Below are 21,668 nucleotides of genomic sequence, written 5' to 3' on the forward strand. Positions count from 1 at the left end.
GCATCTGAAGTGAGAGCAACAACATCATACTCGGAAAAGAGAAGCATGACTGCAGGAGCACTTTAAAGAGGTGCAGGTATTTTGAAATAGTTTCCCAAACTAGGAAAACAGCCTTTAGAAGTTCAAGAGTGCGCTAGCTTTCTGAAAAACAAATACAAACAGAAGGGACATCCCATTATTTTTTACACTTATATTTTCAACAACAAATTCCTCCCAGTCTCCTAGACAACCAATTAGTTACCTTTTAACCTACTCTAAGTTGGACTAGTTTTGAATTAAAATTATGTACATCTTATAACAATTCTGTAGTCACCTGTCTTCCCTCCCTCACTTAATGGCTAAAGTTTTATAGTGATAAGAATTCTCAAAAATGTAACACTAACAAAGATGTTATTCTATTAGTCTCAGAAAAATTTAGTTGGCAAGTGACTTCTGGAGACCATCCTGTTCAACGTCCTACTCAAAACAGGGTGAGCTCTGAGTCATTTTATACTGCACATAGCTTTCCACAGCTGAGTTCTGACATAAAAATATTAAACTGTTTGAATTTAATACATCTCTACAACAATCTGTCACTAATAAGCAGTGCTAAGAATGTGTCCCAACTCATATGCCGATGTCAGCTTTATGTCACTGACCAGAAGCAAACGTTATCCATAAGCTTTAGTATTTTTGTGAAGGTACGTTAAACAAAACTGCAATACATGCAAAAAGATTGTAGCAAACACATCACAGTTCTGAAGACAAAAATTACATTGCTAGAAAATAAGATGAAATCTGTAGGTTATGGTTTTGTTTTATAACTACGCAGTGCTCTTACCTCTGTGAGATCATCCCTTTCTTGCAACACAGATGAACAATCTACTAAAGGCACCAAAGTAGAAAACGTTGCAATAAACTGGAATGTAATCTGTTGAGAGTTGCAAACAGCTCTTTAATAAATGCTACTGCATTCTACACATTAAAAAAACTTTCCCAATTAAAATATGGCAGCTAAAGCAAATCATTACATTAAAAAAAATCCACCCCAAAACTTCAATAATTATTTCTGATTTCAGATAGAAAGCTGGATGAAGTTGGAACTATACAAAAAACTATTTTCTGTAATAAAAATAAGTGCAAAGCAACACTTATTTTGTGCTGAATTTTGAAGTTAAAAAAGACTTATGTTTAAATTGCTTGAACACTCAATGAAAATTCATTCCTGAAGGTGTGGGTTTCTGGGACCTAATTTAGCAAAAACCTACTAATAAATAACAAGTAATTCTATTTATGTTTAGAGGCAAGGAATATTTGCTACAGGTTTTGGAGTATCTAATTAATTAAAAACAAAACAAAATATGAGGTTTTACTTGCTTTCATAAGAGCCTTCAGAGCAAACCAATTAGCTAACTATATTCTAAGAGGAGGTAAGATCTGTACACTCACCATGCATTTGCTGAAGTCATTTGGATCCACCCCAGGCAACGCTCTCATCAGCAGAGGTAGCATGTGTGTTGGCCCTTCAGGAAACCACTTCCCCCCAGATACAAGACTACGAGCTACTCCAATTACACAGCTTAAAGTAGCGGTGAGCTGATGAGGTTCTGTCAATGTCTCAAGTGCAGGATATGTTCTACAAGGTTCAAGAACAATCGTATTAGGACCAACACTGTTTATGAAGCTTTCAAAGAAAAGTGAATATATTATTTTCTACAGTAAGGGTACAAAATTTCTGCAAGGAAAAAAAGGCTTATCAATGGTTCAGAACTGTTTTTGGCAATCTTTTCTTCAATGAACTTAACATTGCTTTATTAGAAAGTACTGCTTCCACAAATTCAGGATCAAGTAATTTGTTGGCAGTTGTGGCATGGAAATGAGTAACTCCATGGACTTTTAGATTCAAAACTGTGACTTGCTTCTTGTTTCAGCTTTTATGAACGAACTTATGGTGGATTAGCAATAAAAGGGCATTTCTTACTATAGAACTTTTATCATTACATTATTAGCAGCACCTGCATGAACTAATGCAAGCTATGTATATACAAGTGTAAAGTTCTTGTGACAAGCATGAAAACTTGTCTCAACTGCCTTTGAACAGTGGAAAGATACATTGCTTAATGTTACAAAGGCCATTTTTTTTTAATTTTAAAACCTCTTTAAGTTACTGGCATTTCTAAACCTGTTTTTTATACTACATACTTTTCTGAAAACTGCGTAAAACTTCCTAGAGTTCCTACAGTTCAAACAAGAGTCAGTGCTACCCCTGCCCTACATCCAAGCACAAAGGACCGACATCTCCTCAACAAAATGAATTTTGAATTGTAGCCAAGGCAAACATACCAGTGATAGCTTTATCTACTGAGCAGAAGTTCAGTCTGCTCTCAAAACAGACACAGTAGTCATACCTAATACTGACGTCTGCTGCTGTCCTTGTCAGAAATGTTATGCTTGAAATATTTTCATGCACGAGCAGATTTATCAAGATTTTATAAACAGCTGAGTCAGTAAGGTATGGAACCCAGGAAGGGTTTTTCTCAAGACAAATTAATTTCTCCACTGGTTTTACAACACAAGTTGTAAAGGACTGCTCTGGAAGGGGAACGTGGACAGGGACTAGGAAGAAAGCCATCTGGGGGCAGCACTGAGGGAAAGCACTGAGGGCAGGAAGGAGTTAGTTTTTTGGAATTTCAGGCACCAAGGCATTAGCAATATTATAAACCAAGTATTTTATATGGACACATACTGCAGCGATTTGCTTATGAAGTCAAAAGCAACAACATTAATTTTAAACAATCTGAAATATGCATACTCTGACACAGAACAGAAGTACAGAGCACACTCACTACACAGACATGCAATACCACCATTTGTATTTGGCCCAAACAGAAAGCAGATGAGAAGGCACAACGTGGCTCATGAATAAACAGTACAAAGTTGCTTTTTAAACCAATCCACCCCTTATCAAAATGACAAAACGATAACCAAAACGTAAACAACCTGAGGTCTATATTGCACAAGTTATTGACAGCTCCCAGAACTATACGATTAGCCAGGTGTTTTAAAAATAAACAAACAAAACCAGAAAACATAGTCCTCCCACACTCCCTCAGGTGATTGCCCAGTATTACATATTAGCCTTACTTTAACAATTCCTCTCACTGCAAGTATTCATTTGCAGCAAGAAAATTGCTTGTCATCTGAGTACTTTGAGTATTTGTTGTTAGGAAGGGAGCGGGGAACTTACTTCTCAAGTACAGGTGGAATTACTAACTCAGGACGCATCAGTGCAAGGTTCTGCAGAGCTTGAGCAGCCTCCAGACTTCCAGTTTTACTAAACATAGCTAGAAGAACAGGTTGAATAATGCATTCTACAAAGTCTGTAACATCCTGATCAGTAAGTTTATGACTATCAGGCACAGGAGTTAACCAGGTTGTTTTCTTGTAGCGCTCACGGTGCAGCCTTCTGACAACACCACTGGGTAACCTCTGAAGTAGTTTCATCAGTTTGTTCTGTTGAATATACGAGAAATGTTATTCAGTTATTTGGCAGTAGCAGAACCCAAGCTGCTAACTGTTCAACACACAATTAATAACAAATTGGTATTTTGAAGCTACCCAGCTACAATACATGAAAACTCACAAGAACTCTAAAATACAAGGTTCATAAAGTCATTAAACTTCAGTACACAAAATGTTAAAAATTATGCTGTGAACACTATGCCTTACGTTAAAAAAGTTATGAGAAATATGTTTAAAGTACACAGTCAAGAATCATGATTATTTACCAGCAATTAAGGCATCTGAGAGCATTCTCTGCTCATTCACATGTAAGCAAATATCCTACTCTAGAACCAGACAGCTCCTCAGCTCCTTTGACATTGCTTAGGCAAGTCCAGTCATTTAAATCTATATTTTCTACCAGCTATCACAGGAATATTCTTACATTCTCTAGCAGAAGACTACACCAGCAAAAGGCAGGCTTCATCAGACTAGATATGCAATAAAAATCCTTTTGGTTTTGGTTAATCAAAAACAGATTTTAGTAGCTTGGAAATCACAGATCAAGAATATGAAAGGGTATTCAGTTCTATCTACATTATGCAAGTAAGACTGATGCTGTATTATATTCACTTTTCTTAGTGATATGTGAATTAGATGTCTAGTTTTGCATTTCTAAACTGCACTTAGAGTTTAGATGTTTAAAAGATATTCCCATTAGCTGTGGTCCTGATATCAGAATAGAAGTAAACTGCATCACAGTATGATGACAACTTGAAAGTTAAAGCCTCAAAATATTATACAACCACCATACAAACTGGCTATTAGAGCACATAATGCCTCTATCAACACATCTCATTTGACAATTTTGCTGATGTTAAAGGCAAAGTTACTGTCTTGACATGCAAAAAACTCACCAGCCAGCGCCCATTATTTGAAGGATGGTAAAAAGAAGCAATGCTATTGAACAATCCAGACAAATGCTTCTGCACTAATTTACTTGGTCCACCCTGTGCAAAATAAAACACATGATTTTATTACACAGACCAAGATGAAATGAAAAGATAACACACAGTAGTACAAGGCACAAGTGGCTACTCACTCACCACAACCATATTTCAAAGCATCAAAATCACGTGTGCAACACCCACCCCCAACTCAGCACTAGGTAAGCAAGATCCATCCAATCTGATGAGGTTCACTCTAAAAAGGGGTGATTCAGTTGGTAGGTGGGTCTTAACGGTGTGAGTCTGCAGTGATATTTGTAGCTGACCCTTCATTTCCAAAATGGCACAGACAGCAGCTGTGAGATAAACCTTTCCTCCTCATTCCAAAACCAACAGTGAAATAAGTTCTAAAACAAACCTTGGGCGAAAGGTAGCCTAAAAACACACTTCTGCAGTGAACTAAACATAACACATCCGTTTTACATGCATACTTGCTTAGAGGTTTGCATTAATAGTTTTTGTTATACTTTACGAAAAAAGTTACTAACCATCATGGCCGTGATCCACATTACTGCATGTCCTACATCATAAGCATTTGTTAGGAATCTTGGAACAACAACTTGATTACTTCCCACTGGAAGATTTAAACTCCTCAAAATTCTGGTAAAAATCTGTAAATAAGAATTTTTAAAATTGCTTACTATAAACCTGCCATAAAATAGTAACAGCTTAGAATGTTCCTATAGCAAATTGCTCCTGCAGAAGTTCGTCCTATTTACCTGCTTAGAATAAATATTTTCTGGGCAGAGAACTACACATATTAGGAGCAGACAATTTCATCTCTCAGGACTGAGACTAGGACAGGACATTTTTACAGAAAGACGTAATTCTTTGACTTTAGAAAAATTCGAAGTCTAATATTCAAATTAGTAGCATTAGAGAACTAAAATTATACATTCACAGCCTGAAACAATTTCAAACAATTCATACTCTCTCCCTCTCACATTGTTGAAAAAAGGCACATGCAGGACAAAAGAAAAGGTTGAAGAAAATCTGTTTTCCATCCATTTCTCCCTTACATGTTAGACAAAATAAAGAAAGCATCTTTTTTCATTTTGTATTTTCCATACCCCTCACAATACAACTGCTACGAACATCTTTAAAAATCCATAAGCTGCAAGATTCAAAGGTTATATACATAGCATTTATCAAAAGAATATCCTTAAGGCTTATTTCCACAAAAACATGGTATTAATTATACATTTAGAGAGAACTTGTATAGTAAGATACTTTGTTTCTTCAGTTTGGTTTTAAGTGAGGCACTAACAGTATCAACTTCCAATACTTTGTTACAAAAGGACAGTTGAAATTCTTGAAGTTCACATTAGGTCTTAAGATGAACATACCTCATTGGAAAAGCTGCAGTACAAGACCCATCTAGAGAATATGTATTATCCTTTGCATAGTAAGACTTATCTCAAAGTAAATAAAATAATTTAATAAAATGAAAAACATTACCTTTGGTACGTATGGATCCCAGTCAATGTACCCTATGTTGTCAGTGGCCAAGCGAGCAAAAAGATTTACTAGATGCTGAAACCAGAGGTAAAAGAAGGAAACATTCATTAGAATATATTACTATAAAAGATGCACAAATCCCTTCAACTTGCCTTACAGACGCAATATAAAAGCAACCCATGGCAGTACAACATTTGTAAAGGGAGATTTCAGTCTATCAGGAGTCACTAAAACCATGTTTCATAATGTATGTGCAGGCAATTCCTACTTTCAGGAGTCCAACTCATTTTTTAAGCCCTTACAAAGCAGGGAAAAAAGAGGTAACTGAGATCTACCTTTCCTAAATGTTACATTTTTAAAAATAATCTACCTTTTTGTTTGACACAAGGAAATACCCACTGAAAAATACCCTTCCCATGCACAAAGGCAACTGATTCTGTAGCTTCCCTTTAAACAGCAAATCCAACTCGCGCCAAAGCAAGCTGAGAAAAAGCTTGCAGCAGACAGAGGCTTAAAGTGGATTGCACAGTCAGAACACATGTCTAATTATCTACATCCAAGCCTGATGAAATGAGCAAGGTTGTCCTGAAAAGGTGGATAAGACAGAAAAGGAAACGAAGTAACAGCTGTGGTGAAAAAATAAAATTTTGTGTCTTCTGAGCAAACTGTCAGAAGTCAGTGGAAGAGGGGAAGAATATCACAGACAACTGCTTACTTATGAGAAGAGCGTTGATGGTTCTTTTCTTAGACCAGTTGGCAGAAACAAGCCAAATAACACTACTAAAAGTACAGGCTGTCATCTTACTGTCAGAAAGAGTAGACAGAATTGTACTTTTTTTTGGATAGCTATCAGGAAGACACAAAAGCGTATACAGACAGCATAAAATAAAAGTAAAACTTGTCCAAATCTGGAAATTGTTTCAACAAAGACTGCCTTTCTCCATCTGTGACGAAACACAACTCCAACTAGGTAGACTTCTGCACCAGCCTTTTCACACAAAAATTGCCAGAAACAGAATGGGCTACAAAGGCCACATTCAATGCTATTTTGGAAATTAGTTTTCTCCAAACACACACAAGTCCTCCTGGAGTATACAGGCAGAGATTAGTCAAAAGAACCAGATGGTCAACGAGCTTATGTTCACACCGAGCATGGAAAAAAAAAGCTGGTAATTTGCCAAGTTTCACTGCAGGAAAGTCAAGGCACAGGTTAGCTGACACCAACAGCACCTAAGCTGCTGGTTGTGTCATCTCAATGAGATTTTCTCTCATTTCCAAAGTTTTTATATGGTCATGAGATGCACACAGTAAGCCAGACAGATACAGCCCAACAGTAGTTTTGGCCAAGGGGAGTAGAGGTTCTTTACTGGATCTAAAATAAAGATGACAACTCATTGCAGTCCCCTGCAGCAAAGCTGAGGAAGAAACTAACCTGTGAGAGATTTCTTCGAAGTTTGATAACTGACGATTAAAACAGACTCTTTAAAAGCACTTCATATTGGTACGGCAATTATACCAATTTTAGAGTCTGTCAGCCTGAATATGAAGCCTATTTGTCTTTTTCCTTTTTTTATAAGAGCATTTTTGTGCCCTCACCATGAGCGTAAGACCTGAAGCAGTAGTCAGGCACCTGTTTTGAGTGAGTCTTTGCCATACAAGCAGTGTGTGGTTTATATGAAAGGATTCAATCACCAGCATAGCACAGAAATGGAATGCTACCTCCAGTGAAGCTATAGAAAACTGTGGGTAACAGAGACAAGAACAAGCAAGGAAGCTCAAGACCACCTGGTGACCAAAAGACTTCAACACAAATTCAAGGCAGAGCTGCGAATAAAAGCTGTGAATAAATGTGTTATGTATATGCCTACTTAAACTAAGGAAAGTAATACAAGTGTACTGTCCAAAGATGCTGGAGAAAGCAAACAGAGCATCCTATCGTAACAGAGGAAACAGCCACAGAGTGACTGTACACGAGCTATCGCTGAAAGAAAGATCTAATTAAAAATTAGGGATAGCAAAGGATGTACTAAGTTTTAAGATGCTATTTTACAGAACTGTATATTACAGGAATCACAACAGCACCATGCATCATCGTAAGCATTAACAGGCAGTCGAAAATGCCAGCATTCCCAAGACAAAGTAAAGCTGCCTGAGAAGGCCATTAAACTAAGCTCACCAAGCACAACTGTCATCTCATTTATTCAGTCAATAACTTCTTGCCAACAATCATGAAATTAACAACTCTGCCTTGTTGTAGTAGTTAAAGCACAAAGAAAAAATCCACTCTATCAATGTTTGACTTGATAGCACACTGTAGGAATTTTTAAATGTATCTCTTCTATCAAGGATAAATAATAAATACTTACCCCTTCCCACTGGGGAAGATTTTGAACTGACACCCAAAGGCCTATAAATTCATCAAACCAAAGCCTGCAAGAGAACAATCAAAATAATTTCAACGTTGTGAAAGCAACTCCTCCACTGGACATTTCACCCACTTTGTCGGGTGGTCTCAGGAACTCACGTGCCCCCCAAGTCATTCAACACAAACTGCGATCAGACATGCTTGTACCTCTTCATCTCCCATAGCATCCTCCCATTCTTTTAGGTCTCCTCCTCTTATTCTTTTTTAATTCCCCTCTTCCACACAACAATCTCACGAGGCATTTCCTTATCTATACTTCAGCCTGACCATGTCAATATATAGTGCCATCCCAGCACAGGTAAACTGGATGAAAACAAATCACACTTCATTTCCTTCTAGTTTAAAATCTAAAGTCTGTCTCTATTGACTGATGGTTACAACTTTCATTAGTTTCTATTCTTAATGCAGATGAAGCAAAGGATACAAATCTTCCACACCCTTTCTTTGCTTACATTCATGTTCCTAAACTATATTTACCTCCTCCTTTCAAGTTTTCAGGAAACAGGCACTGGGTGTCCCCAGGTTACTTTTAGAAAAGGAGAATGCTGACAGAATTTGTTTTGAACTCCTTCCAAAAATGCTGCTAAAAGCCACTATTCATTTTACTGGTGACCAGGCTGCAGACATTCGTGTCATCACCAATTTTATGCTCAAATAGAAACAGGAAGAACTGAGAAGATCCCAATAATTTTGATCTCTAACATGGAGAACAATTCTGAAAGCATTCTAAATAAGCACTGCTCCACCACAAAAGCTAAAACCTGAAATTTTTAATACTGATTTACAAGATACAAGAATACCGATCCAAAATTTACAGAACCTGTATGTTTGAAAATGAATAGCTATTCTGATGTACGTGGTTATTTCCATTTCTGTTGTTTTCAAATACCAAATTCAATTACAACATGAATGCAAGATACCTACACTTAAAGGAAACACCACATGATCTGATTTACCTGACTTGAATGTTATCCTGTAAGAGATGAACACTGCTTTTTATAGCAAAACATTACACCAAGAAACATTCAGTTACACTTACCTGAAACCTTTATGGTGAAGTTCAGGAGGAAGGGTAGTAGGTAGAAAGAGTTCAAAGTAGGTAATAGCCTTTTGCATGGTAACATCAAATGGGCACATTAAAGGCCGCCATTCATCCAGCATCTCTGCAGTGGCATCTTCTGGAAAATATCTGAATGCAAGGCAACCATTGAACATACAGACTTAGCTTTGAAGTTGGAGTGTGCACGTGTGAATTTTTATTATTATTATTTTTTTAAACATTTATACCTATCTAGCCATTTGTCACAAATCTTACTTTTACTCTAAACCCAGGTACCCAGGGACAATAGGTAGGTACTCCTCAACCCCACTTAAACTTCACAAAATACAATTTCAGATCAAGGATGACACAATGAAAGATTTAAAATTTCTTCTCTACAGCTCTGCAGTATCTTAAACTTCCAACAAACTGAATTAAACTGGTTCAGGTGCACACATTCTCTGCACATATTACAGTACAAAAGATGGAAAGCAACGGTGGCCTTATCAAGTGATATCCTAGCTTAATTAGCTACTGTGAACGGGTTTTCAACCAAGGCTATTGACAAAAAAAAACATTATTCTAAGGCACTTACACATTACAGCACTGAATATGCCCATCACCGTTTTCTACTTTAAGCAACCTATGAACCTGATGCACTGATCAGCCTCAACCTCAGTAAAACAGAAAAGCCTCTACTCTCTGCCCCAGACAACTTCAACCTGCAGCAAGAACAGCAGGTAAAGAATAGCTAACAGTGTTCCACACTTGTTTGCTTTTTAAAACACTTTTCTTTCCTCTCTAAAAGTAATATTAAAGATACTGGCTCAAAAAAAAAAACAACACAGTTACTCACGGTCTGCAGCTCTTCACAAGCGTTTTTAGAACACTTTCTACAGAACTGAAACAAGAAAGGAGATATTAAGGATACTACATTACCAAATTTCTAGGACAGCATAAAATAAAAGAACCATTTGTTGATTTTTCTTAAGAGTTTAAGATAATGTTGATGCAATTAGATGTCTTCAGTGAACATGCAGTAGCTAATCACCTCCGAGGCAGACCTAATTAGACAGAGTGGAACTGCTCTCCTATACTCCTGGTTCTACTTTTCATATACCACTCTAATATTCACTGCATTTTAACTAAAGAGTAAAAAATTATTTCTTAGAAGCAATATCCTGCATTTTATCCACGAACAACCAGCAAAGCATGCTATCTTCTTAAATAAATATTATATCTTAAATATTTATAGGATAAAAGCAATAGACTTCAGAAAATTATGTTTAGATTCTAGATTCTAAACACCATATCTGACCTTTTCAATTTGTTTTTTTGTTGTTGGTTTTGTTCAGAGGTTCTAAGAAAGAAGTATCTGCAAATCAATAGTTATTTCATTACATTCCCCTCGCACTTAACAGCTCATTTTAAGCATTTCACTCATAGCAATAAAGCTTATCATAGAATTAGAATCACTTAATTTGAGAAATCATTTTAACATGAATTGCCACAGGATGCCGTCAAACCATTTGAAAAAAAACAAAGAATTCAGAATAATAGCAAAGAATAAGGGAGGCAGAGGGAAGAAATCAATGGAACCGTAAAGGCTGCCAATTTTTAGGTTTGTGAAGTCCACTGCAAGACAGGCTCAAGACTAAATTCTGCTTTCACCAAAGATCATTTCCTGAACACAATTTCTAGCAAAAGAATCTCTTACACAATTTATTTTATGTGCTCTTAGTACAAAAAATGCATTCTTTAAGTCACCATCACAAACTAAGCTACAGAAATGCTATTCTGATCAGAATAAAGATGATTCAAATTTATCATCTTTACACTCTCACCCAAGATCAGTTCAGATCAGTAATTTCAAGACACACAAATACAGAGCATGCACACACTCTCTCTAGTCCTACACAAATGAAACTGATCCCAAACAAGCGAGGTGAAATAAAATAAACCACCATTTCTAGAGCAGTTGGGGATGGGTGGGTGTCTGTGTGCAAAGAATCCCTCCAACACCTCAACATCCACTGCAAGCCAGCAGAAGCCCACCCAGCCCTCATAACACTACTTCAGTTGAAGCAGCACTCTAGAAGTTGCAAAATTCTGGACGTTTTATGCACCAGTGACAAAGTAAATCTTTTATCTCTGCTAGAATGACAACTGAGCTTACTGACTGCTTCCAAGATGCAAAGATGAATGACCAACCATTCATTAAACAAAAATAAGATAAACTCCAGAAGAAGGTCATAAAGATTATGGGTTAAAGAGAATACATTCTTGAAAGAGTTAGGAAACAGGTTCCAAGAGTAGATAAAGCACGAACCAGCAACATTCCTGAAGAGCACTAAAGGTCAACATGAAAATTGTTTCTGTGACAAAACAAATATTCCCATACTATCACGTTGTACTGAAGCAGACTATTGCTGCGGAGAATCTGAAGCACAGAAGAATATTAAGATACAAATACTAATGGCTGGAGAGCAACAAGCCTTTCAAGGACACAAGTTTGAAGTCCAATCTTAGCATCTGTGAGTGAAAGAGAGCAAAAGAGGAAGACTGGAAGGGCTTTCCCCTCCTGATCACAAATTTAGAATGGAAGCTATAAAAAAAAAAAACAACAAAAAACAAACAGCAAACAGTTTCATATGTGAAGAAGCTTCCATCTAAGATGCAGTTAAACCACAGACCAACTACAGAAGATGTCTTGTAAGACCCCACTTTGACGACAACTAGTTAGAAAAGGACAAGACAACATAGCTGTGAAGGACAAGACACCGCTGGTTGCTGTTTTCAATATCACTTTAAGCCAACTCTCTCAAGCCTTGTAGCAGTGGTTAAGTGGCTTCTGTTCCCCTTCTGGTTAGACTTTCTGCATACCCATTATTGCAGAATTGTTCAAAAATATCTGCATTTATCACACTAGCAAATTTCTGCACACAGCTGTACCACTGAACTTAGCCAAGGGTTAAGAGAGCCCAACAGCAAACAGTTCCATACATAAAGCACCTTGGATTGCATCCACAGCCCACTACAGTTTGTCCTCCTGTTCCTCCTCAACTATTTAACCCTGACCATTTGGAAAAGGCATTAAAACCTTTCTAAAACAAATATAACGAAGTAACTTATGCTGGTAGGTATACTATTATATTAGCCTATTAATTACTGAAGCAGTTTATTTAATGATAAAGGAAAACTCCTCCTCCCTTTCAGTTTTCTTTGCTTTTAGTTCCTCTGTTATGTGAAGGATTATCACGTTATTACACCTCAAAGGGATACATCAAAAACAGCCAACACCACCATAACCCTAACACTACTCATCATTTTGGCACCACACAACTGTTTTCCTCATTTAGGAAGGACATCACCATATTAATTTGTAAATCTATTTTTTCTGCACTTTCAAAGAGAAATATGCTTCAGTTAAAGCAATAAAATACAAACCTACACTGTTGACTCTTATATTATCAAAAAGCAGCAAAAGCATCATTTTCAAATTTTCAGGAAGGATTCAGGCCTGAAGTGATGTTCTAACCCTACAGCAGACATTCCATTATTAGAGTTATAATTAAGACAATGAGAAGAGATCCAGCTATAGTTTCGCAAGTGGTATTATTCCAGTGGATTTCTAATTATGCTGAGCCAAAAAAAAAAAACAGTATTTGACTAGTACAACAAAAGATTAAAAAAAAAATACAAGCAAAACATACCCCAAACAAAACCACTGCAATCCTAAAGTTTCTCTCTGTTGACTACTTCCACTTATATCACTTTTAAACTATTTCTGAACTTGTATATTCATGAAACCCTCTGATATGGTTTTCCACTGTCACAATGGACTCTGCCAACACAGAAGCTCGGTTTCACACTTGACAACTACAAGGTTGTCCCCGAGTCATTTTCCAGGCCCTATTACCTCATTGCTAAAGCACTTTCCATGATTTCATTGTTTTTAATAGTAAGGTAAACTTACACAGTGACATGCACTCCTACACAAATACTGATTTTGTCTGTATTCAGACACTAATTATTCAGCTATAAAATTTGCCTTTCCTTTGACCCTCAAAATACATATGCTGGTTAAATTAGTTAGCGAATAGCCACTTTATCAGCCACTTCACACACGCTCTCTTGTTCCCCAATTAGAAAGGCTTACATACAGTGCGACATTCTCATAAACAGTGGTGGAATGTTAACATTGGTTTTCCAATACAATTATTTACACAGAAAATTATGCCTGTGTGACAGGTGTTACAATCTAACAGAACATGCAGAAGATTACACATCGGCCAGAGCTGAACAAAAAAAGTCATTCTTACCACCTATGTAATACATTAAGCACAAATGTTTTAGGTGAAGACAAGCCTGGTCGATATGAACTGAATGTAAAAAAAAATTAAAAGAGTAGTTAAATTATCAGCTATATATCAAATTAACCCAGCTTTTAAAAATATCTCAACATCCACCAAAAAGATACCCCTCAAAATTGACTTGAAAAACACCAAAACAAAAAGCACCGTATGAGAACAAATCGCACTGCATTTTTAGAAGGAGTGTCTGATATGTAATGCTGTTAATAAAAGCTAGAAGCTAGACAGACCGTCACAACCGATAGCTTCGTCCCAGCTTAACCTCCCTCCCCACTACACAATTTTTTCACACAGTAAATGAAAAGTGACAAGCCAACACCCCCACAGACACTTGTGCTGGCATACACATGAAAAAGGCTCTGCTCTTTTGGATTCTCACTTAAAAGTAGCATCTACAATTATCAAAATAGTGCAACTTTGCAAAATAGTACAATTAGCAAAATTATTTTTCCGGCTATGTAGCCATGAGACAAGTGCTGGGTGACAAGTTACAAAGCTACAGATATTTTCTATTTGTGTCACATTTCAGCAATGGGATCCTCTATTCAGTAAAAGGAGTCAGGGATAATACTTGAACAGTCACAGACAGAAAACAAGTTGATGGAGACCCTGTTTCAGTGTACTTAGAAGTGAACTTGATTATGTTCAGAAAGGAACAGTGTAACAAACATAAATCATGTACATCCTGCCATCAATTATTGTAGCCTCACATGCACTTATTGAAATCAATTTCATGAAATATAAACAAAAATATTTACGGTATACCTAATGACAGACATTAACAGTGCCTTTGTAACTGTACTTTCAAGCATAACAAGTACTTAGGTTTTAAAATGCAAACTTACTTGGGAAACCAATTTAATCCAAGATGTTCTGTTTTGGAGTATAATATCCTTTCCAACATTTCATGAAGTGGTCTCCATGGTAACTCTAAATCATCCCTGGAAAGTAGTTCTTTTTTCCTATAATATAAGAAAGCAAGGAGCACTTTAGGATTAAACATCTACACTGGCCTACTGCACACCAAAATACCCCAGATCAGGAATACTGCTTTGAATCATGCTCTTCTTCAGCATTTGGCATAAACTGCAGGAAGGTCAGGGAATTTACAAGGCAACCACTTACAGAATTTCTGAATGACCTCAAGCTGTCAATGTCTTCAACGGAAGTCTGACTAAGTGAAATAAGCATATCAAGTTGTGAGACAGTCTTCACCTCCTCCCTGCTTAGGATTCAGCCTTAACTCTTAGCTCTCTGGGGTACTTCCTTTTCCTAATATTGAAAAGCTGACATTCTTTCACTGTCAAAACCACATGTAAAGCTTTGCATTATGTAAACACCTTTCCCCTTTCAAACTCTTTCTAATCAAGATCACCTGTGCAGGGTGGATTAAGTGAAGTAACCTGTAACAGAACATACTATTGCACTGAAGTATCTAACAACATGCGGAAAGTGAAGTGATCAACTACTTAGAGAAGAAAATTTCAGTAGTCATCAGAAACCCGTACTTACTTTAACAGGTTTATTAACAGGCGTGCAAATCCTTGCATCATGCTGATTTCCAGTTTTGGAATTGTTACCAACTCATACAGCAGTTTGATAAAAAGCACGTGATCTTCTTTGCTGAATTTTCTCCCATATAACCGGATGTATCTGCAAGCAAAACACAAGATGAGTCAGCAATATTTTTGAGCATGTTCCTTTTAGCTAAGACCTCAGCCAGATCCTGTCTAGCTTGCTGTTTAATGAAACAAGGGAAAACCTAATTTAAGTTCTTGTTTGAGAGATTTGAGAAGGTATCTAACAAGGGAATATTTTGATACCTGAAACCAACCTCTGGGGAAAAAAACTGAAGAATGATCCAATAAAAAGTACTACCTAACATAATGTCCGGATTTTATCTCTGGCATAGTTTGACAAGTCTTTTATACATACAGGTGTTGTTTTTGTTGTTGTTGGTGGTTCTGTTTGTTTGTTTGGGTTTTTTTGGTTGCTGTTTTTTTTTCCAATGCTCAGAATAATTCTTTCAAGAAAAAACATTTTATAACCGGGGCAATCCTAACACTAAATTTAGCACTTCTTTTTGCTAGCCAGGAAGACAGATATTTATTGTACCTATAAAGTACAAACCTTAAAGAATTAGTAAATACTGGCAGGTAGCATTCCTAATCACTATAGGGTCCTCTGAAATCATAATTTCTGTGAAGCTTCTCCTAAGAGGAAATTGGAATCTAACTGAAGTTTCTTTTGTGAGCCTAAAAACAACTTAAGAACCCTAAGAAGTTATTAAAAAATAAAAGGAATTATGCTAAAAAGCAGTTATGTAACAAACACATAATCTGTTTTTAAACCAATGAGGTAAAGGAAACTTTACTTACAATAAATAACCAGGAAAAAACAATAACAAAAACAAGGACAGCTTGCTGTCTTCCAAGATTCCACAAACAGCATAACATGATGTTCACACCAGGTACCACAAAAGCAATGCCTATATTCTTTCACCTCAGCTCAAAATGTACTAACTACTGAATTTAGACTCTCTACATCCCCATGTACTTATTTTGTCTTTTTTTTTTTTTTTAAAAAAAAAAAAAAGAGCAACACTGTCACACAAGCAGCTTTATTGTACTCTATCCTTTTCAGGTGGGGCACTTTAAGAAGGAGACAGGACACAATGTAGAAGCTAATTTAAAAAAACAGTTTCAAGTTAAATCAACCTTTGCTGGTGGTGAGCTTCACTGCTGTCCCTTTATTTACTATTTTTAAAAGGTATGGTTCCGTTAGGGCTAAGTTTGGAAGAGGCGCTTGCTGTTTTCAAGCATAGATTGAAAAAAGGCATGCATTTAACTTTTTAAAAATAACCTCCTCCAACAGAAGTTATATAAGGTTCTAGTGCAGCATTTTACACGTCATGCCACTACAACTTATTACTCACCTGAAAAGCACACTTTTCCTTTGTATTACTGCTCTAACTACCCATAAAGAGTCATAAGAAACACTACTAATACATTGCCCTCCAAGGAGCTGTTAGACAAAGCATACAAGATACGGCCCTTTATAAAACAATTTCTGTAGACACCTGCTGCTTGTTTTTGTTTAAAAGATTCGGTAGAGCTTGGGTTGATTTGTTGTTAAATATACACCAGTGGAGCATGGAGGCTTGTCCTAGTAATGTGAAGAATGCCAGATCTCACACTACTTATTTGGTATGTGGGACAGCAAACATTGCAGAATGCCTACATGGTGGGCCCTGTGATCTCTGAACAAAACCCACCTGGATGGAACACAGCCCAGGTAATTCTTAGAGGGGCAAATATAAGCAGCTACTGAGCTAACAACGAAACCAAAGCTCACTGTCTTAATTGCTGAATTTGTTTTCTGAAATTGATTCCTGCAACGCTGAGAAGTTCAGTTAGTTATTATCTGTTTTGCTTTCAAATGCTTCGTGCTCCTCTGTAAGCTTTTACTCCTCACAGCCCTTCCAGTGGGAGAACCGACCACATAGAAATAAAGTTCAGGTCCCTCACTAAAACGCACAAGGCAAACAGTGCCACAAGAGCACACAGGATAGGGACAACAGCTTGACTATGTTTTTCTACTCCACCACTTCCCCATTTCTCAATTAAAAAAAAACAAAACACAACACTCATCTGCCAGGATCACCCACAGCTAGTAACTTTATCTATTCCAGGAAACTGACTCCTTTTGGTAAGTTGCCTTGCTTTTTCCTTCTAACATTTTCCAATCTCCCTCCTCCAGCTTCCTTTGAATACACAGTGGGACAGCTGCAGGGCTTGGGGAAACCAATAATCGCTCGTCTTCGGAGAAGAAGAAAAAAGAGCTTCTACAGCACTTCTTGTCACTTCCTTCTTCTTTTTCCCCATTGATTTCAACAGGGGATTTCGCATTTACTGAGCAGTATTGTCACTAATGTTCATTTCAATGTGTTTTACTCCTTTCACACCCAGAAGGAAATGAATGAAATATAAACTAACCCACTCCTCTACCACAGGAGGTATGTGGATCAGCCAGAAACACCACCCACCTACAGAACAACCGCAAACAGCCAAACAGCTACACTTTCCACATGTATAAAACAGACAAGGCAGAAAGAGTCCTCAGAAAACAACAGGTGCAACCGATTTTTTTCCTCTTAGCTTTCCCTTCCTGTTTATTAAAAGGGGAAGACAGCGCTGGATGCAGTGATCAAACTGCTTACTTACACAAGGTAAAGACACTTTTCATGACACTACACATCTGGGAAAGAACACAGCAGCTAAACAGGAACACTAACAGCTCATTTCCAAAATCAACTTTAACCTTTTGCAATTTCTATTTTGTTATTGTTCAGTCATATACACTTAACAAGTACATCTCTGCTCTCATAAGGTTAGGTACAGAGTACCAAGTAACAGTGATTTAATTTCTTCATGTATTATTAAATAAAACAAAACAGAACTGCAGAAGCCTGAAAAAATAAGTTATAACTACAAAGAAACGCTCTGCAAGAGATCCAGGGACTCTGTCAGCATTGCTGGATGTAACAAAAAAGGAAACGTTTGCATGGTTACCATTCTTGACATTTCTAACACCAGTTCTACTGTACCAAATGCTGTTTAATTAAGAAACAGAGGAAAGAGTACAATACAAAGTAATGTACTGAATACAAAGATGCCTGGGAAATGGAGCTGGGTGCCAAACTGCTCCCGTAAATGCAGCTTCTTTATGTACATGAAAAAGCAGATTTTAAAACCATCAATTAATGTCTTGCTGCACAGTAGGATTAAGATGACAGTCGGAAAATGTTTAATTCTAGAAAGGGACTACTCACATTTTCCTCAAGATTAAATGAACAAAATGTAACAGAAGTATCCTCAGGAGAGGATACTCCCACTACTAAAGGCAAGAATACATCCAGTTCCTCATGAATCCTGCAGGACAGCTAGGGGCTAATCACATATGTGCTTGTTCACCATATAAATGGTGCCTCCTCTTGAGGAAAAAAAAGTATTGGGTTAGTTAATAAAACAATATAGAACTAAATTGTTGCAAATCAAAAACTTCCTGTAAGAAGGCAGGCAATACTACATTGAGATGTTACTTGAAATCTTAATTCCATTGCCCTTTTGATTCCTTCTTCAAGGAAACCGTCTCTCAACCTCTATCAGCCAACTAAAAAATGATAAATAAATTACGCTACGTTGTGGTGGTCACTGGGTTCACATTTGACGATCAGCTACGAGCAAATAAAAGAGGATTAGAAAGTGAAAATTCTGTTTGCAGCTCCATCCTTTCTGCACAGAGTGCAGGGTCTCTGCACACAAAATAAAATTAGAACCCAAACCCAATTCCCTCCTTTAAAAGTATTAGGTACCCAACCTCTCACTCTACAATTACAATAGACCTATTTTTAGGAAGTGTACTGTTGTACCAAGCAGATAGCCTAAATTACCCTAGAAGTTGGCTGCTCTGCTACAGTTAAAAATTGCCTTCACATATGAAGCTGCATAGAGCACTCTCCTAAATTCTTAGCTATCTACTTTCAATTTCTCATGCACAGGAGAGGATTACAATTGGCCTAAAGCTGTTTTGACAAATCGTATTGAGAACAATGAATCATGCTCACCAAAACCACTTAAATCACATACATGTTTACATAGTACATGTACATAAACATTATGTATCCAAAAGAAGGCTTACATTTTTCTGATAAAGATGGGAGGGGAACAGATAGAAGGAAAAAAAAAAGATTTATATTGCAAAAGTGATTAAAATATTTCATCAAAGTCTGATTGACAGGCTTTCCTGTAATTCAGAACGGTTGAGCTCCATTTTTTCTTACCTTACACTTAAGTGTAATTTTGTAATAAGCCTTTACCTGGCAACCACACAAAGTAACATCATCAGGAACAGAAGTGGTGTCCTTCAGCTCCAAAAATTCTACCCTTAGCTACTGAAGTAAAAAGTACCGAATGACACTCATGTGTTTTCCAGGCTGCAGTCAACCACCTGCACTGTAACTGTTAGATGTTCATATTATACTGATGTGCTCAATTACAGGCTATACTTTAAAAAAAAACAACAACAACAACAAAAAAACAACTATGCACATTTTTCAGTAAAACGTAAAAAAGTGAAAAAATTGAAACAGCAACCTGTTTTTGACCTAAGAGGCAGAAGTCTGATGCAAGTCCATTTAAGCAAATTATTTTGATGCAATCTGCCTTTTTTTTTTTTTTTGGACATTGTAGCAAGTTATACAACAACTGACATTCAGTCTTCTGCTTTCACAACAGGATTAGTGTTTTGTAAGATACAGATTTTACTAGCCTAAGTTTGAGGAGTCTCACAGTAATGATTAGGTTTGAATGCCAGTCTTTGAGGTACAGTTTGACTTGCATAAGAAGTCCCACTAAGTCACAAGTTCGTTAAGTAACTGCTCTATTCCTGTCCTCACAAGAAAGTTCTCACCACACTCTGTAGACGCATTCCAACAAAAGGATCTGTTTACGTTATGGAAAATTACACATAAACAGCAAATCATGCAAATTAGATTACAGACATTTCACCTGATAAACTCCATTTTTGCCCCTTTTTTTCCCCTCCTACTCAGACCATGACATCAGATAGCTGAAACAGATGCTTTTAAGGTAACTACGGGCAAGTCATCTCACTTGTTGAGATTATAAGAAACAAAAGATCTCAGGTTCATCCGTCATCACAAAATTGAAACCGATACTCAAATTTGTAAATTAAAAAAAATATTTGAGTTCTACTTTTGTTCTTCATAATCTACAACAATCATCCATAGTTGTATAAAGTTGCAGGGTACCTGGGAAGGTACAACTACACGTGTGGTTTTTTTCCTACTTAATCATGCATTTACACATCTAAAAAACATTTGTATTATTTCATGAACAGATAAAAAATGTTAGTTTAAAGATACATTGGACATGATTCTGAATTACAATTTAATCCACAGAATACTGTGAAAATTCTGCCTTTTATGATTCAGTTATTTGCAACAAGGCTAAGCAGAGATCTCACCATGATGAGGATCCTTTACATTTCTCCATCAAACAACTGTAAAATTTATTGGAGCTGCTCAGCAGGGAAAAGGTACTAAGCTGACACTGAGATGAACTACCTTCTATTAACAGACAACAAAGATTAGATTTTTTTTTCTCATTATCCTGTAGTTTGGCTTAGGTATGAAATCAGAATTCTATATACTTTGGAAGCGTTTCATTTAGGCCTGAACTTTAATAAAAGTATTCAATCCCACAGAAGTTGTCAAGTGCAGCTGAAGAGCAAAACACCTCTCACGTTAAATTTACCAACTTATTTTTAAACTGATGCCCCTATTTCCTTCCCTGCCTGCTTCCAAACATATTCCAAGTCTTACTGCATATAATATGCCACAAGGAAACCTTAGGACTGAAAGGCATCGGACAAGTTGCAAAACACACAAATTAGGACTTCAAAGAGTAGGTGGAAAACCACAAATTAGAGCCTCCTGACCTTTCTGTGATTCATAAAGTAGCATAGCAGCAGTTCTCAACAGGCTAAATTCACTGCCCTAAAGCCTAAACTGGTAACAGCAATTACAATTTACAGATGACTACTAGGGTAATTCTAACGTAGATCCTTTGAAAGTGTGTAGGATTGTGCACTACATTTAGCCTACCTATCTAATGTAGATCTTTCTCTTAGTAAGAACTAGTACAGTTTATCTCAGCTTGATTAGTATCTGAAGTTCCACAAGTCTAAAGGCAACAGGTATCACTGAAACCAGTGTAAGCTCCCAGATGGCTGAGGGGGGAAGTTCAAAAAAACAGCACTGACCTAGTTCCAGGCGGGTTCAAACTGTCACATAATGAAAACAC

General features: G+C 36.9%; 1 protein-coding gene across 3 annotated transcripts in view; it reads right to left on the minus strand.

Annotated features, from left to right (window-relative positions):
• Positions 1 to 21,668, minus strand: part of PSME4 (proteasome activator subunit 4) — a 70,424-nt gene that overhangs the window by 38,459 nt on the left and 10,297 nt on the right. For 2 of the 3 annotated variants that reach the window (XM_038177463.2, XM_038177462.2), the window contains 12 exons: positions 15,295 to 15,435; positions 14,628 to 14,744; positions 13,732 to 13,791; positions 10,266 to 10,310; positions 9,410 to 9,559; positions 8,312 to 8,375; positions 5,946 to 6,020; positions 4,976 to 5,098; positions 4,398 to 4,490; positions 3,227 to 3,492; positions 1,429 to 1,615; positions 821 to 910 (listed from right to left, as the gene is read on the minus strand). In XM_038177463.2, coding sequence (XP_038033391.1) covers positions 821 to 910; positions 1,429 to 1,615; positions 3,227 to 3,492; positions 4,398 to 4,490; positions 4,976 to 5,098; positions 5,946 to 6,020; positions 8,312 to 8,375; positions 9,410 to 9,559; positions 10,266 to 10,310; positions 13,732 to 13,791; positions 14,628 to 14,744; positions 15,295 to 15,335 — 1,311 coding nt within the window. In that variant the 5' untranslated portion in view covers positions 15,336 to 15,435. The remainder of the gene's footprint in view (positions 1 to 820; positions 911 to 1,428; positions 1,616 to 3,226; positions 3,493 to 4,397; positions 4,491 to 4,975; positions 5,099 to 5,945; positions 6,021 to 8,311; positions 8,376 to 9,409; positions 9,560 to 10,265; positions 10,311 to 13,731; positions 13,792 to 14,627; positions 14,745 to 15,294; positions 15,436 to 21,668) is intronic. The other variant, XM_027453193.3, reaches the window with a different exon arrangement.

Source organism: Anas platyrhynchos, chromosome 3, assembly GCF_047663525.1.
Source record: "Anas platyrhynchos isolate ZD024472 breed Pekin duck chromosome 3, IASCAAS_PekinDuck_T2T, whole genome shotgun sequence".
Classification (NCBI taxonomy): Eukaryota; Metazoa; Chordata; class Aves; order Anseriformes; family Anatidae; genus Anas; species Anas platyrhynchos.